Raw genomic sequence first — 13,611 nt, forward strand, 5'->3', positions numbered from 1 at the left:
TGAAATACTTTATTGTCGCTTGTACAACTTGTATGCAGTGAGATTACACGAGCACCCCCCACTCAGCTCTCTTAGTTTTAATTCGCCTCGTTTACCCACCAAACCCAAAAGTCAGTTGCCCTGTTGTTATCTTTTCACTCAGCAGCCTAACAGCCCACGGATAGAAGCCGTTCTTTACCCTGTTGGTGCGACTAATCCTGCTTCTATATCTTCTGCCTGAGGTCAGGAGATCAAGAAAGTGCCTTGAATGACTGTGCCACAAAATGATTCCAGTTACAGATAGGTAGCCGTGTTGGTCTGCCATAGTCAAAATAAAAAAATCCTTCCAGTAGCACCTTTAAGACCAACCTGTTGGTCTTAAAGGTGCTACTGGAAGGATTTTTTTATTTCCACAAAATGATGCATGTCTAAAAAGTGTGTCACCAATGTGAAAAGTTTGGAAAGCTCTGCAGTAACTGATAGAATCCCACAGGATGCAGTATTAGTGTGTGAAAACAGACAAGATCCTCAGGTGGAGATGTCCAGCGCCATCCTGGCACCTTCACTTGGTCGCAGGTGGCCAATAGGCATGTGCAAAATGCGCCTGGGGCCTGGCTAATTTTGAACACTGCTCCTGTACAGATTAACCATGCGCTGAGTGGGACCTTCTTTCACCAGTCCTGAATCTCCCAGCCTTCAGCTTCACAGGTGTCCACAAGTCACGAGAGAGGAACTTTTCCACTGAGTCGTTCTGTAAACTTCTATCATGTCACCTGAGCGAGTGCCCCAAATGCCAGCACAAGGCGACGAGATCCAAGCAGACGGGTTCTGCCTCCCTGGCGTGATTACAGAAGGCAACCTGTTATCAATCGAAATAGCAAATGTGTCTGCAAGGATGGAAGACGGTCGTTGGCAGGCCAATTCTTCCGCGGGCGGCTCTATCCCCTCATCATCCCTCCTGACAGGTTTTCAAAGCTGCCAGTCCCCATCAGAAGCTCCCCTGCAGAAAGGAATTGCTGGCCCAGTGGCTCCGCAGTCCAGGAATTAAGCCAACGGTTGGGAACTTGGGGGGGGGGGCGAAGGCGTTTCACCGCCCCCTCCCTTCCTGTCCTGCCACCTGCGTCACCCGCAGGAACTGGCAGAGCTTTGCCAGGTAAAAGACCACCTGTTGGAAATGTCAGCCCTTTAAATAGAGCATCCATCCTTTGAGTGGCAAAGACAGGGGCATCTGGAGGGGCCAGGAGGGAAACAAATTCACCCTCCCTGTCTACAGACTGTCTCACCAGAGTGGTGCATGCTCTGGTTATCTCCCGCTTGGACTAATGCAATGCGCTCTACATGCGGCTACCTTTGAAGGTGACCCGGAAACTGCAATTAATCCAGAATGCGGCAGCTCGACTGGTGACTGGGGGCGGCCACCGAGACAACATAACACCTGTCTTGAAAGACCTACATTGGCTCCCAGTACATTTCCAAGCACAATTCAAAGTGTTGGTGCTGACCTTTAAAGCCCTAAACGGCCTCGGCCCAGTATACCTGAAGGAGCGTCTCCACCCCCATCGTTCTGCCCAGACACTGAGGTCCAGCTCCGAGGGCCTTCTGGCGGTTCCCTCACTGTGAGAAGCCAAGTTACAGGGAACCAGGCAGAGGGCCTTCTCAGTAGTGGCGCCTTCCCTGTGGAGGCCCGCCCTCCCACCAGACGTCAAAGAAATAAACAACTACCTGACATTTAGAAGACATCTGAAGGCAGCCCTGTTAAGGGAAGCTTTTAATGTTTAATAGGTTATTGTATTTTAGTGTTCTGTTGGAAGCCGCCCAGAGTGGCTGGGGAAACCCAGCCAGATGGGCGGGGTGGAAATGATAAATTATTATTATTCTATTATATTATATTACGTGGAGATTTCTGGGCGCCAAGCTGGCGAGCACAGTTTAGAAACATCTGCCTTAGTCCATAGTTAATTTCGTTTCCATTTCCTCTGTGTGTTTCTCCTTGCAAACTGGGACAAGTGAACTGTTGCAAGAGCAAGCTGGAGTCAAGCAGTGTAGTTGAGATTGTAGAATTGTAGCGTTAGAAGGGACCCCGAGGGTCATTTAGTCCAACCCCCTGGCAAACAAGACATTTCGTTGTGGCAACTGCAACCTAGATTCAAGCTGGCATTTGGTGCCTGGCTTATATACCTCAGTTTCTAACGCTGCCTCCTTGAATTTGTCTAATCCTTTTTTTAAGCCATCCATCTTGTTGGCCATCCCTGTTTCCTGTGGGAGGGAGTTCCACAGTTTAACTATGCGCTGCCTGAAGATGGACTTCCTTTTATGTCCTGAATCTTCCAATATTCAGCTTCTATGCGATGCCCATGCGGTCTAGTATTAGGAGAGAGGGAGAAAGATTTTCCCCGTTCCACTTTCTCCATGCCATACAGAATTCTACAAATTTCTGGACTATATAGAACTTGCCGAACTGACTGTGAGACTCTGAGACCAGAGAGAAGAGACGGTGGAAGAAGATTGGAAGAAGTTTAAAGAATATTTGAAAAAATATGTTAATATTTAAATCTTAGAATAGCTTTGGAAGTGGATATAGGCTGTAGGGTTAGAAGTAGAAGATAGTGAAGATAGTGAAGTAGAAGATAATACTATTTTAAAATAGTATTACTTGTAAGGGATAAAATGTGAAGATCATTATGGTAAAAGTATGTGTGATTTTTAAAAAATGGTTAAAAATTATGATATATGTAAACTGCTAAAGATGAGGTAAAATGAAAATCAGATGGGGGGACTTGGGGAAGCTCACCTAACAATGTTTAGAAAAAATAAGGATAAGATAAGCATTTGTTTGCATTGTTTGTTTTTCTGTTTGTGTTGTTTATTTGTGTTATAAAATGAATTTTAAAAATTGAGGGGGGAAAAGAATTCTACAAATTTCTTTCGTGTTGCCTCTTACCCATCGTTTCTCCAAACGGAAAACCCTCAGATGCTGAATCCTTTCCTCACAGGACAGTCCCCTCCATCGTGTTGGTACCCGCCTGCGAGACGGGCAACGCACCGCGATAGCCATGCACTTCTTAAGACAGCTGCTGCTTGTTTACCATTGCATGCGCCCCCTTCTACAAAAATAACAATACCCCAATTCCACATTGGAGCCTCTGCCAGCGCTCAAGACGCAGCCGGGAGCGACTGCTTTGTGATGCCCGCTGACGTCTCCTTGCCAAGCTCATTTCCCGTCTCCCTGGGGACGGCACACGCCTGATTTGAGAGCTGACGCCTCCTGGCACAGCAGAGGTAGCACTCTCAGTTCCGAGGAGCCACTTTGTCGAGGTCTTCATTCCAGGAACCTCTTTGGCTCGGCTCCCGGTGCCCTCATCGCCTAAGGGTGACACCTAACGCGCGAAGATCAGCCAAGGAACTGCGTGTTTTGATTGCAAGGGGCACAGGATGACAGCCTTTTCTCTCTCACCTGCGGATCTTAGAAAACCGGGGAGAAATCTGCCCCAAAGGTCCTACGCCCGCTTCTTTGGGGGAAGCGGAGGTCAAGGGGTGAGGGAAGAGGAGAAATGTCTCGCAGCCGGGGGAGCTGTCCGCCACTTTGAAATAATTCAGCAGTGTAATAAATGGAAATCTGCCCTTATTCCCTTATGGGGGACACAAGAGCCCTTATAGAGTCCTTTGCAGGTTCTCCATCGGTCGGAGAAAATAACAGAGGCCAGCCAGAGAATATTGAGAAGCAAAGCAGCTCCTAAGCCTGATCTTTATTGAACTGTTGCAACAGGGTGCTCCCCTCACACACAGGAGGACGGAGAAGGACCCCAAACAAAGGTGTGCCTGCCCTTATATAGACATTTTAAATTGCCCGCCCTGGAGTCCAAGACCACCCCCAGACACATCATACCTACATCACAAAAAGGGTGGTCTACAACAGAAATCTGAGTGCGTTGTTTACCTCCTGTCTGGCAGGTTACCTGTTAATGCTCACTTGATTGGATACCTTGGGGAGCCTGGCCAGTCTTTTGTAATGATAAATACTTAGTTCCTGAGCCAGGTCACAGGCTCACACCCTACTCATATCTTAAATGTGCCCTTAAGACAGGATTTGTGAGTAAAGAGACAATGGGGAGGTTTCCCACTTTGACCCTGCGGAGAAATAATTGAGGTCAATTTGTTCAGGACTTTTTTTCTGTGGGGTTTTCAGACATGTGGTTTATATATTTATGTACATGTTTGCTTGGTACATATTTATTACATACCTAAGACCTCAAAATTCTTATAACAGCAGCAATTCAAGAACAGCTGGATCCGGTCAACAGCCCATCTAGTCCCGCATCCTGTTCTCATAGTGGCCACAGAGAAACCTGCAAACATCTAAACCCAAGAGACCCCTCTGGGATTTCCAGAAACAGGTATTCAGAAACATCGCTGCCTCTGACTCCATAGCCCTCTCTTCCTCCATGAATCTGTCTCTTTTAAAGCCGTTCAAGTTGGTGGCCATCCCTGCATCCTGTGGGAGGGAGTTCTATAGGCTGCCTGCATGAAGAAGTGCTTTCTCTTATACTGAATTTTGAATTCAGTTGCACCAGTCATTTATATAGTTATTGCATCTATATTCCAACCTTTCTTCCACAGAGCCCAACGGTGACACACAGGGTTCTTCTTCCTCCCCATTTTATCCTCACAACAACCCTGTGACAGATAGGTAGCCGTGTTGGTCTGCCATAGTCAAAATAAAAAAAATCCTTCCAGTAGCACCTTTAAGACCAACTAAGTTAGTTCTTGGTATGAGCTTTCGTGTGCAAGCACACTTCTTCAGATACCTGTGAGGTAGACTAGGCAGACAGTGAGTGACTGGCCCAAGGCTTCATGGCCGAGTGGGGAATTCGAACCCTGCTCTCCCAGGCCCTAGTCCAACACTCTGCCCACTGCACCGCACTGTCCCCTAATTTAACCATTCCAAACCACTCCAACTCTGAAAAGATCCGCTACAGGCTGCAAGTGATCTCAACAGAAACCTGAGCAGATCTTTCGCTAGCCGTTTCTCGCAAATCAGGAACAGTTACAAGGTGGGGCAGAAATAGTTTGCATCAGTCGTCAGCTGGCAATCTTGAGCCCAGTTAGTCAAAAAGCTGGCCCTTTCGTACACAAACACACCGCAGCAAAGTTTTCCCCATCTGTCGCTCCCCCTTTTTAACAAGCGATTGTTTTAACAAGGGTAATAAGTTGCTGGGGCAGCACAAAAGTATCCCCTTAAATTCCCGAGAAATTGTGGCTCTGTAATGCCCATTTTAAAGCAACCTTGGAAAAGCTCCAGAATTCAGGTTTTGCAAAGAAGCCAAATGTCCATCACACAAAAACGACAAGGAAAAACTAGCCTCTGTCTTGGTGGGATTCTTGCAATCGGAGACACATATCTTGCACAACCCAACTATGGGAACTGCAGAGAGTCAGACAACAAAGGAATCAACCGTCCCTGGGGTGAAAGGCTGGAGTTCACTGAGAGGCGACCTGCCTTATACTCATCAACCGAGGGTTGATTTTTAACCTAAGAGGGGCTGGGGGTCAAATCTCTCTGGAGCTGCTTTCTTTGATGGGGAAACCGTTTTCTGCAACCTCAAGTGCACAGGCAATGGCTGCAATGAGGCAAAGGCTCTCTGTACATGCTCAGACATGCTCTGGCATGTGTTGTTACTGCACTTGTTTGGTGATGAAATTGGCTCCCAGGCTACCTTTGGTGGAGTCTAGAACAGGTCAAAGTTTTGACAGCAGGCCTTGGCATCGCTCAGTCATCCTGTCAAGAAAATGCATAACGAACCCAAAGAAAACTGTGGTTGCAATTGCTGCACAGCACGGGGTTGGACTAGATGACCCCCTGGTCCCCTTCTGACTCCGCAATTCTATGATTCTGTGAAAAGCAGGCCAGGAAAGAAAAAGGACTCCCAGGTGGTAATAGGGGCAACATGGAAGAAGTTTATAACATTATGCACAGCAGGGAAAAAAGTTTTCCTCCCTCTCTCAGAACACTCAAACTAGTGGGCAAAAGTGGGATATAAATGCAACGGATAATTAAAAATAAAAATGTTGCCGGACGGCAGCACTCATTATCCTCAAGCGGCTCAGCCAACGGTCAGCGAGGATGGGACATCTGGGGGTCCAAGGTTGAAGGGCAGCTGTCTCAGAGCATTGTCCTGAGCAGGTTTACTCAGAAGCAAGCCTCTCTGTGGCCAATGGGGCTTATAGCTGTCATTGCAATCCTGCTTGCTCAGGAGTAAATCGCACTGAGCTCAAGGGAACCCCATCTTCGGGTATCAGTGGGGAAACAGACCAAGCTAGCCCAGTTGGAACAGAAAAGCACATCTCCATCATGCTACAGGGTTGGTTTGTTTATTAACGAGAAAAAATATTGAGGAGACCAGAGATTTAATGGGACGCAGGTTCAGATCCAGCACAGAACCATCCCGTAAAGAACAACACTATAACGCAGTGCTTCCCCAACCTTTTTCGGCCACCAGCCCCTGGCTCCATAAACTCATTCCCAATGCCTCACACCCTACTCTTTTTTAAAAAAACACGATTCAGAATTGCAGTTTGCAAAACCCACAAAGGAAGACAACAACACCACAACATTCCGACGAGCAACACTTAATTGCGCATTCATCCAAAATCCAATTTAAGCTATGATGTTTAAATAATGCAACAAAGCTGATGCCTGGGAGGGATTCCCGGGGGGGGGGGCTTCCAGCTCTACGATGAGTTTGATCCGCTGAGACCAGCTTTCGGGAGTCTGGTAGCCACTTAAACATTAAATCTCCAGCGCCTCCCTGCTGCCCCCTTTAAAGGAAAAGGTAAAGGGACCCCTGACCATTAGGTCCAGTTGTGGCCGACTCTGGGGTTGTGCCGCTCATCTCGCTTTATTGGCCAAGGGAGCCGGCGTACAGCTTCCGGGTCATGTGGCCAGCAGGACTAAGCCACTTCTGGCGAACCAGAGCAGCGCACAGAAACGCCGTTTACTTTCCCACCGGAGTGGTACCTATTTATCTACTTGCACTTTGACGTGCTTTCGAACTGCTAGGTGGGCAGGAGCAGGGACCGAGAAACGGGAGCTCGCCCCGTCGCGGGGAGTCGAACCGCCGACCTTCTGATCGGCAAGCCCAAGAGGCTCAGGGGTTTATCCCACAGCGCCCCCCATGTCCCTGCTGCCTCCCTAAGTCATCCTATCCGACTGGGGGGACGCACTGCCCACTTTGCAAACCACTGATGCAGTAGATGACAGAAGCTAATCCCACACCAAGTCAGACCGAGAGCCGAGAGCTGAGACTTACCCTAATGCGAAGGCCAGATGGACGGGTGGGGAGTAACACAGGCAGCCTGCTCAGGTGGGATCCATCAGAGACCGACACCCAAAGAAGGGTCCCTTCATTCAGACTGCCACTCACCCAGGGTGCCTGTCAATTTTCAGTTGGCAAGGGGTGAACTCATCCATCCCAGGGAATTGGGAATTTTTTTCCTCCTTCTTGCTAGCAAATTACATAATCACCTCCTTGAGGGCTGTCTCATCTTCTCCGGAGGCAGAACCCCATTAATTAACAGCACAGACTCACACCATAGCCAAGACGAGGGGGAAAAACCTCAGTCATGCACAGGGTTGGTAGGGAGCCTGCCAAATCAGCCAGAATCGAGCCCGGATGCCGGAAGGGAGAGCACGCCATCCGAAGTACCGGCAAGACTCGGATGCACACAATCCTAAGGCCGTGTTCTGTTGCAAGGGGCAAGATCTATAAGGGGAGGGGGAGATCCTATCCCAGCTTCCTCCGAAGACTCGCTGTGCAAGGCTTCAGTTGCTCATCTGTGAAATGGGCACAACCGACAGGACCAGCGGCTCCTGAGGCTGGCCGTTGTGCAGGTGCTCTTTGTAGATGAATATAAGGATGCTTTTGGACAGCCTGTTTAATTGGACAATCATCCTGTTTCATTTGTAGTGAGATTAGTTGGCCTTGGCTACGGAATGAGTATCATGAACATAAGAAAAGCCTCCATCCTGTTCCAGACCAGATGTTATGAGAGAGGGAAGGGAAACTGTTCTGGGCCCACCTTCTCCAGGCCTGATCTTAGAAATTCCCGTCATTGTTGCCTCTTCCTCATCTTTCCTCTAAACTAGGACATCCCCAAGGCTGCGGCCACCGGGTTTGTCTGTGGGGGTTTTGGGTCAAAGCAAGCGTCGCCCCCCATTCTCCCCCCAATTCCCTTTCCGAAAAGAGTCCGATCTTTTGGGGAAACGGATTTGCTGGGCGAGTCTTCCCAATCCACAATAACTGCACAACTTGCAGGTGCCAATATGCAATTGACTCCTGACTGGAAACATCGTCTGGAAGCCCCAATAAGTCATTTTAACTGAGGCTCAAAGCGCTTCCACACTGATCACGCCAACATTTTATCACAAGCACAGGCTTCCATCGTGCACACTATCTCCTGCCCAGTTTTAGGGTCATCCTCCTCACAGAGGTGAGGTCTGCAATTGTGGCAAACGTTCACACAGCCTATCAAACGTGGTTGAGTTTCAAACCTGGTTTGAAATCAAGTAGCTTCCACATGAATCATGAGAACCGGCCCCTTAGGATCAGAATATTTTAAAAAATGGTTTTTAAAATGCCCAGGACTGTACCGCAGCGCTTCAGGGGCACAGACAAGCAGCCCAACCAGTGTAGACTAGAGCCTATGCCATCTTTCAGAATTACACAGAACTCCTTGTCAGAATCCGCATTCTTCCCAACATCTAACTCCATCCACCTGGGAAACTTGCAAATTCCTACATGCCTAGAATTTGGATCACTTTTTTTAAAAAAAGAAGAAGCAAACACTCTTATACAGTTTGACTGTACCTATTAAAGAGATTCAGCGTTTTCTTCTTAGTTGTACTGAACCCACACATAAGAACAGCATATATTTTAATTTGTTTCTTTCATTTATATGACACCTTTTCCTCCAAGGAGCTCAAGATGTAGTTATTCCCCTCATCATTTAACCTCCAGAACAACCCTGTGAGGTAGGTTAGGCTGACAGACAGAGGGAGCGACTGGCGCCAGTGAGCCTCATCATGGAGTCAGGATTCGAACCCTGGTCTCCCAGGTCCCAGCCTGACATGCTTACCATTATGCCACATGTACTGACTGTGGTGCCTAACTGGGGTTTAATTCTCTGGAGACCTCCCGTACCAAAGAGGCAGTGTGGTGCAGTGGTTAGAGTGTCAGCCTGGGATCTGGGAGACCAGGGTTCAAATCTCGACTCAGCTGGTAAGCTCACCTGGCTGCTGTCTCTCTGCCCGACCTACTTCACAGGGTTCTTGTGAGGGGGGAACCATCAGGAGCTACCTATTAGGGATAGCTCAGCTGGCAGAGCATGAGATTCTGAATCTCAAGGTCATGGGTTCGAGTCCCATGTTGATTCCTGCATTACAGCGGGTTGGGCTGGATGATCTCTGGGGTCCCTCCCAAATCTATGATTCCAGGTCAGTGGTGAAGCTTCTCTGCCTGGTCAAACCTTCAATCTCTGACGGCATCTCAGGCTAAAACTAAGACTCTGAAGACCTGGAGAACACTTGTTGCCCGCCGGATCTGCCTCTCAGGGTTGTTGTGGGGGCTAAATGAGGACTAAGACCCGGCAGAGAGCAGGGTTCAAATCAGCCCACCTGGCCAGGACGCTCCCTGGGTGCTCCCTTGGGTCACTCGCCTGACCCACCTCGCAAGGTTGTTGTTGCGAGGAGAACACGGGGAGAACCACGCGCGCCCCCGGGAGCTCCTTGGAGGAGAAAGCGCGCTATGAATGCAATATAGAAGAGGCGACGAGGTTTTGCAAGGGAACGAAGGAGACCCTCTGCAGGTGAGGGACCCCCGCCAGCCTCCGCTTCCAACCCCCGCCGCAACGACGCCGAAGTTTCCCCCCGGGCTCGGCTGGGGGAGCAGCGCTGCTCCCCCCGCGGCTCCCCTTCGCCCTCCCCGCTCTCTCTGCCGCCCACTGGGGACCCCCCTCACCTGCCGAGTCCGGAGCGCCGGTGGAAGTTGCATGCATGCATGCAGGGCGCCGCGTTGCAATTGCATTGCACTGCGCTCCATGCAACGTCTGCACGCATGCATTGCCTTGCACGCCCGCAAAGGGGTCTCCCCGCGGTCCGATGCGTCCCCTCCGGCGCGGATGCAGCATTGCAAAAATAAAAAATAAAACAGACGCAGCCCTACCTGGGGGGCAGCCTCCGCCGCTCCGCCTCCGCGGGGATCCCCGGGCTCCATCCTGCTGGCCGATCTCCGCGGGGGCGCAGGCAGGCTGCGCGGGGTCTGCGCGGAAGAGCCCCTGCCCGCCCGGCCGCCGCCGCTGCGCTCATTCCATGGCCGGGAGAAGAGCGCTTCAAACAAAACGCCCGGCGCAAGCCCGGCCCGCCAGGCCACGCTGGGAAACGTAGTTCGCGCACCCCGCGCGGGCGCGGAGCCCAAGGGCGAGGGGACTACGGATCCCGGCAGCCCCCGCGCCGGGGACGGAGGGGGAGAGGCCGGGTGGGCGAGTGAGTGAGTGGCAGGCGCCAAGCCTTGGCCGAGAGCCCGGGAGGCGCAGCCCGGAAGGGCCTCCCCGGAGGAGGAGGAGGAGGGAGGCGCAGAGCGGGAGGGAGGGAGGGAACCCCAGGGGTCATCTAGTCCAACCCCCCCCAAAAAAATTGCAATGCAGGATTCAAAGCCAGGGCCGGATTTACGTATAAGCTAAACAAGCTGTAGCTTAGGTGGGGGATCCCCAAAAAATGTAAAGGGGAAAAAAACTGGATGTGCATTTCCAAAACATAAGATAAAAAAGCAAATAAAATAAAACCTACATCCAGCAATAGTATTTTGTGTTGTGCAGGCTCCTATGGTGTAAGTCATGGGCCCCGCCTGCTAGCCTGCTCCCTCAAATATCACTGGTTTACTATTATTATTTCATGTTATAGCAAATGTCTAGAGACGAGATGATGAGTCTTGTAAATGGTGTTTCTGAAGGAACTTTTCTTCTTGCCAAATGCCGATGTGTTTGCATTATTTTGTTATGAATAAAAAATCATTTTAAGTTAGAGCTTAATAATTATTTCACTATTAATATACTTCTTAATTGTATTTCACTATTAATATACTACTTCTTAATTGTATTTCCGTTCAACAATTAGCCTGCTCCCTAAAATATCACTGGTTTGCTCTTTTCTATATATAGGATGCCTACATTCTGCCTGGACTGGTTGTGTGGCAACATGGGCAAATGGCTTGTGATACCTATTAGGTCCATAAATGGCCAAATATCATATATTCAACACAAAAAACAGTGACCATTTGTTGTTGACAAAGGACAGCTGGGCATAGAAACGGCCCCATTACCTTCAGGAGCTGAGGGCCTCATCAAACATAAATCCAGCCCTGGTCAAAGCTGTAGAATCTCTGACAGGTGTATGCCACAACAGCAGCAAGAATACTCATCGCAAAGTATTGGAAGTTACACGAACTACCCACCTTGGAAGAATGGCAGATGAAGGTGATAGACTATATGGGACTGGCAGAGATGACTGGCAGAATCCGAGACCAGGGAAGAGAGACAGCAGAAGAAGATTGGAAGAAATTTAAGGACTATCTTAGGAAACATTGTAAAATTACTGAATGTTAGAATGACGTTGGTTTAGAAATTATGTGGTTTACAGCTGTAATGATTAAGTAAAAAGAAAAGAAAGGCTAAAAATTTAAATAGACAATAAGGGAGAGGATTTGCTGAATTAATAATTGGAAATTGGAATACAGAAAGGGGAGGTATGAGGAAGTCGGGGGAGTAAATTACAAGAAAATAAGGGATTGAAATTATACTTGTTTTTGTTTCTTTGTTTGTATTAATGTTTTGTCTTGTTATTATATAATCTGTGAAACTTCAATAAAAATCTTTTTTTAAAAAAAGAATCTCTGACAGGTGGCTTCTCCAAGCTCTTGTTTAAAAACCTCCGGTGAATCATGGGATGGTAGCACTGTAGAGTGGGGAGGGTCTCCTAAGGGTCATCCAGCTCAACCCCCTCCCCACAATGCAAGAATCACAGCCAAACAATCCCAGACAGGTGGCAGTCTGCTTAGAAATGAATCATAGAACTGTAGACTTGGAAGGGACACCTCTGGGTCATCTAGTCCAACCTGCTGCCACCATGCAGGAATCACAACCAGCACATCCCTGAAAAGACAGCCATCCAAACTCTTTGTTTCAAAACTTCCGAGGAATCGCGGAATCGTTGAAAAGTAAGAGTTGGAAGGGTCCCTCAAAGGGCATCTAGCTCAACCCCCTGCGATGCAGAAATGGCAGCGGGAGCATCCAGGGTAGGTGGCTGTCCAGCCTCTGCTTAAAGAGGAAGGGGACTCCACCATTTTCCGAGGGAGTCCCTTCCACCACTGTCGATCAGCTCAGAAACTTCTTCCTGATATTTAGCCGGAATCTCCCTTCTTGTAACTTCAAGCCATGGATTCGAGTCCTACCCTCCAGAGCAGGAGAAAGCAAGCTTGCTCCTTCCTCCATGTGACAGCCCTTGAGATATTGGAAGATGGCTCCCATATCTCCTCTCAGATGCCTCTTTCCTAGGCTAAATTATGGTTACCAGATTTTTTTTCAATGAATCTGGGGACACTTTTTTTTTTAAACTGAGTAGCAACAGAGAGTCAGTAGTGGGGATGGCGAGGCAAAAGACCCTGGGCCCAAGCGCACATGCATATCGTATAAAGGTGCAAACCCCTTCTCTCACACCCTGTGAAATATAAATGCACAGAGTTCTTAAAAACTGGGCATCGGCCGCCTGCCTGCGACTCCCGAGCCTTCCCTGATCAGTCAAAACAAAGGGGGAAGGGGGCAGGAGATCGCACAAGACACATCATATGTGACCAAGACACATCATATGGGGACTTTCGGCGAGGAAAAATGGCGGGTGCCACGGCAGTGAGCAGCTCCTGAAGCCCGCCAGAGCCAACTGCGCTACCAGGCTGGCTCCGGGCTGCTGAGGCTGCCGCTGCCACATTTCCCAGGGACAGATTTCCAAATCTGGGGACATTCCGGGGACAGAATTTGTCCAAGGACAGATTTGCAAATCCGGGGACTGTCCCTGGGAACCAGGGACGTCTGGTAACCCTAGGCTAAATGTACCCAGGGCTTCTTCAACCGTTCCTCATCAGGCTTAGTTTCCAGACCCTGGGTCATCTTGGGCGACTGGAATCCCCTTCCTTGGAGGTTTCTAAGCAGAGGCTAGACGGCCATCTATCAGGGGTGCTTTAGCTCAGGCATAGCCAACAGGTAGATCGCTGGACGTCTGCGGTAGATCACCGGTAGATCATTGGCTCCCCCTAAAGAAGCTGAACAACTGTGGCTCCCCTAAGAAAAGCTCAACATTTTACCTCCTCCCTGAAAAAGCTCAACAACTTTGACCTGAACCCCCCAAAAGAGGGAAGTCACTGCCAGTTTTTAACTCTGTGAGTAGATCGCAGTCTCTTGGGAGTTGGCCACCCCTGCTTTAGCTGAGATTCTTGCACTGAAGCGGGTTGGACTAGATGACCCTCAGGGTTCCTTCCAGCTCTACAGTTCTATGAGTCTGTGATTCTATGCATGTACCCTTTGCCTTCC

At 49.2% G+C, this 13,611-nt stretch overlaps 1 protein-coding gene across 1 annotated transcript in view; it reads right to left on the minus strand.

Moving 5' to 3' along the window:
* KRBA1 (KRAB-A domain containing 1) overlaps positions 1-13,191 on the minus strand; it is a gene marked incomplete at its 5' end in the record, with an annotated part of 84,117 nt that extends 70,926 nt beyond the window's left edge. The window contains 2 exons of the mRNA XM_080976104.1: positions 10,197-10,577; positions 13,138-13,191. Of these exons, the coding sequence (XP_080832230.1) occupies positions 10,197-10,577; positions 13,138-13,191 (435 nt within the window). The remainder of the gene's footprint in view (positions 1-10,196; positions 10,578-13,137) is intronic.
* Positions 13,192-13,611: the final 420 nt, after the last annotated feature.

Source organism: Podarcis pityusensis (genome assembly GCF_964106645.2).
Source record: "Podarcis pityusensis genome assembly, chromosome: 12".
Taxonomy (NCBI): Eukaryota; Metazoa; Chordata; class Lepidosauria; order Squamata; family Lacertidae; genus Podarcis; species Podarcis pityusensis.